Here is a 4544-nt window from a genome sequence, read left to right on the forward strand (position 1 = left end):
TGATAATTTTTATCGTTATCTATTTTGTAATATACAAATGAAATGTCTCTATAACAATTTATTGCCTCGATTATTACATTCATCTTTTACTAATTTCGGCAGAAATGAATCTGTGATCATTTCTTCATATGTTACACTTGATAGTTATTATGAATTTGAACGAGCCTCGTATCGACCATACTGGCATTTGCATATGATTTACAGCTACATTGCTGGCAGTAAGTTTAAAATGGTAATACGTGTTAGCGCAGCTCAAGCCGGTCAGTCGCTTAAAAGCACCCAATTAGAAACTTTCTGAGGGCTGACCTCTCGAGCAAGTCTATTAAACCGGATCTAACTGGAGGAGTTCTTCGTCGTCTCCGCTAATCGAATTACATCTGTCATCATTCCGTCGACAATTCCGTCGACGACTGCGATGTCGAAGGGAGTCAATCGTTAACTACGGACATTGGTCAACGTAGCGATAATTCATAAAACTATTGTTAACGTATTATTACGTTTCTAAAAGTCAATCAGTGAATTATCACTGAAAGCAGCGAATACTCACTGATTTACAATTATAAATATACCGCTGCAATTTTCAGTAGTATACTTGTAACTGCGAATCAGTGACTATTCACTGCTTTTAGTGATAATTCACTGGTTGACTTTTAGAGAGTTTCATTTCAGTACTTTGTAACGTCCAGTTACAAAGCAGTTAATATTTTAGTGTTGTAAGAGATGCCAGTATAAGAACAGAGAGCGTCGATAAGTTATTAACTACCAATCTGTGTAAATTTTAAACATTAATGACATTTAAAGAAATTATTATAAGTGCTTTAAACAAGTTTCACAAAAAAAATAACTTTGATTACGAAGAGGCTAACGACAGACTTTGATAGGTATTTCAAATTACTGTCTATGCCTTTCGTAAAATGGAACACAGGATCGTGTGAATCAAGCAGATAATAGGAAATGGGCTGTACGGAGGATCTTTACCGGAGTTTCTCGACAGCATCTGATGGCTCCGTTTTAATGCTAGGTATCTGCGCTTTAATGAGCGTTACTTGAAGTAGGGGCTCCTCTCAATGCTAAAGTTCGCCATCGCGATAAAGGAACGCTGCGAACGCGATCGAAGAGCCGAGGCGTATACATCGAGATGACAATGGCCATTGTCGCCACTGAAACTCGGAAGATTTCAGGGAATGCTTCTGCGTGATACATTTGTGCGAATTTCATTTCATCCCGCGACGTTGTTCGGACACGAGCGTACGAATCGCATTCGTATATAATGACGAACGGACGAATTTTGTTCTCGAAGAGAACGAGATTCGAAGAAACGCGACGCGATATCCTCGTAGATTTTTCTGTGCGCGATAAAATTTACAACAATGTAATAATCAATGTTAAAATTAAAAAAAATTGATTTGAATTTGGTTTTTCCGTCTTTATAAAAATCGATTATTGACGTTATTGAGTTGTCAATCGAAAGATAAAAAGATATGTTTTTAACACCTAAAATTTATTTTTAACAATCTTTAAAAAAAAGAAGCAAATAAAAATGTATGTAAAATTATTGAGAACACACTAATAAAATTGAAATAAATAAAACACTAAAATCTAATATAAAATTATATTCCACATATGTGTACTTGCTACTATCTCGTAATCGAAAACCGAATGTCTAAATTTTCTGTGTTCTGTGATTGAATGAGAAATCTGTAATGGGGGGAGGGGGGTCACAGCACTTAAAGCAACTTCTTCTTGTCTACTTAGTTGCACAAAGAAAGGCATTACCGAGTTAAATGTATTTCTTTGGCGCAAGACGTAAGAAATCAGGAAGGCGATAATTGAACTCGGAGTTCGTCAACTTTAATCAGAACAGTTGTTAAATTCCTTTTTTTATTCTCAAATAAAAATCTAGATAGCCGATGAGAGTAATTGCAAAGGAATCTCGATTCTTAGAAAAATACTGGAAAATCGGAAAGCAACGAGATCTCCAGTTTAATGCAAACAACCTCTCGCGTCGGCATTTCAGTACTGCAACATCGTGTTAAATAGTTTATCGATTGGCACTTGTTATTCTCGCGTGCTACTCCTCTAAGAATTTTCTATATCTCGATAGAAAAAGATCTCCGATTAAAATCCTGAATTAATTTTCGATTAGAAGTCATCAATTATCTCGACTACTAGGAGTTTCTGTACAACTAGGGCATTTTCATTTGAATTCTGTAGTTAATGCTCCTTTACATAACGTATTAACAAAGCATAAGCATTGTAATGCGAAGCTTTAAAATCCTTTGCTTGACGCTTGAGAGTGAGGAAGTGTCTTAAAGCAAACTAGAAGCTTCCATGTCGTACGGAGGTACCTTGTAGCTAATTGCATTTATCTTGTCATAGCGCGGGAAATTATAGCGAAGAAAATTGCAGTCCTAAGTGGATTACGCTGCTACGTCGAAGTCTAAAGCTTCAAGACACGCGGCATACTTTCTTTCAACTTGTTAGAGACATAATAATGAAAGAGATATGACAATTAAGATCCTTATTATTACGAGTATCCTTAATCTCTCGATTAAGGCAAAGAGCATTTATATAATATTTACGAAGAAAATTGCACTTGCTGGCAGGCCCTACGAAATATTCCGATCTTAAATTCATTTTCTGGCCAAATCTATTTTTCTAGTGAGAAACATTGCCGCCTCAGCTACCAAAACTAAGTTAAAAATAAATATAAGTGTAATTCATTTTATCTGCCCGTATCTCAGGATTTAAGAATACGAAAAGTAAATGTGCAATCGTATTAAAAATTAGGAAACTTTAGAATTTTTAAGACGATTCTCGTCTCAGTAAATTTACGAGTAGCATGCAAACTATAACAAATAATATAATTCCCTGTGACAAACACTCACTTTGGTAATTCCCTCGATGAAAGCTCTAGTGGCCAGTTCACCAGGACCGTCTACTGTCTTGCCATCGTCATCCGGTCCCCATGAGGCGCTATAAATGTCGATGTGTTGGGGATTAAGGCTCAAGGATCTTGCTTCGACGGCATCTGTCACGTCGCCATCCAGCATTCGGACACCTGTGTGAAAATAGAATTGATAGCCAACATTACACATAATTGTGTGACAGCATATATTCCATATTCTTGATTGACTTTTCGAGTGTACATAAGTTTCTATGCGAATTTCTAATGGTTGGTTTAAGACCGTTTTTTTTAGAACATTCAAAGATATACGCATATTTATATCAAGAGTTTCTGAACTACTAAATGTACATTTCTCATTTGAGTTAATTATCATACGATAATTGTCGCGGCACCTCGAATAGAGATTCCCAATTTACAAGGTTGAAATTGGACACCGCGTACCGATTTAGATCAGTTCCGAATGTAATACACATAACAGGCTATTACGATTCTAATTCGAAAATGATGCGACCTCGCGATATCAATTCTGCTTATTACAAACACGTGTCGTTCGTAGTAGAGTTCCGACACCGACTTCGCTGCTGCTAATTGGGAGCAGAACGGCAAATAGATTTAAGCGATTTCTCGGAATTGAATTGTCGTTTTAATTAATATTTAATATTTAAATATTCTATCTTTCTCTCGCTAAAAGTTTTTTAATATCTTCTTTTCATTTTCTCTCTCGAACTTTCGCGCCATGAGCTTTTATTAAAATAGCAATTAAAATTTTACATTATTCCCGCTACGAAATTCAAGATTAAGACAAGACGCGGATTAAAAGAAAAATCTCCACAGCTCATCGGAGAGCTCTTAAAGTATATATCTGTGTGAAAGTTCTAGAAACTGCACGTGGAGTCTTTTTGATTCCTAAAGTGCATCGAAGTATTAAATAATGCTTTTCACAGAACACTCACCACCTACGCCAGCTCCAAAAGCAACACCTACGGCGCAAAGAGAATTGTTGGCAGTGGCTGCGACCTCTCCGGCGCACCTGGTGCCGTGTCGATTGCTATCTACCAGATCGTACCTCGGCATGGGATCTTCATCGTGACTGTTGACGTCGTAACTCGCCTGAGGATCCTACAACAGAAATGGCATTCATTAAAATTCACACGTTTCGTGACGAATCTCGCTTATACCGCTTCTATTCATCGCGAGGTATGAAGACTGTGTATATAAATAATACATCTATTTGATAAAAATGAAACACGCGCACCTGTGAAAAGAATCTTAATAAAAGTACATCTAGCGCACATCGCGAAATCACTCAAGGAAGATTTTAACAAAGTTGCGGATAAACAATTAAAGATTGTAAAGAAGAGTTGTATCGTCGAAACCTCTCCAACATGGAGAGATCTCGTGGTTTCGTATGTTCTCGTGGGTCGGGAAAGAAATGAATCGAATGCGTGGTTTTGAGCCAATGGAAAATTTCCTTTATTGGCTCGTGGGGAAAAGCCTTACGGCATAAAAACCCCAATGATCTCGAATCGAGTATGAATGTTGTAACAGGTGAAATTCGTGTATAATCAATTGCGACAGGGCCCCGCGATTGTGCAGAGATTCTCGCGCCAAGTATGACCACGCGATGAATCTCGTG

The 4544-nt window shown here is 37.3% G+C and overlaps 1 protein-coding gene across 2 annotated transcripts in view; it reads right to left on the bottom strand.

Annotated features, from left to right (window-relative positions):
• LOC105569016 (furin-like protease 1) overlaps positions 1–4544 on the bottom strand; it is a 227624-nt gene that overhangs the window by 33007 nt on the left and 190073 nt on the right. For both annotated transcript variants that reach the window (XM_012025135.1, XM_012025133.1), the window contains exons 4-5: positions 3862–4027; positions 2889–3061 (exon numbers count right to left, since the gene is read on the bottom strand). In XM_012025135.1, coding sequence (XP_011880525.1) covers positions 2889–3061; positions 3862–4027 — 339 coding nt within the window. The remainder of the gene's footprint in view (positions 1–2888; positions 3062–3861; positions 4028–4544) is intronic.

Source organism: Vollenhovia emeryi, unplaced genomic scaffold (genome assembly GCF_000949405.1).
Source record: "Vollenhovia emeryi isolate VEMERY1.0 unplaced genomic scaffold, V.emery_V1.0 DF939126.1, whole genome shotgun sequence".
Lineage (NCBI taxonomy): Eukaryota > Metazoa > Arthropoda > Insecta > Hymenoptera > Formicidae > Vollenhovia > Vollenhovia emeryi.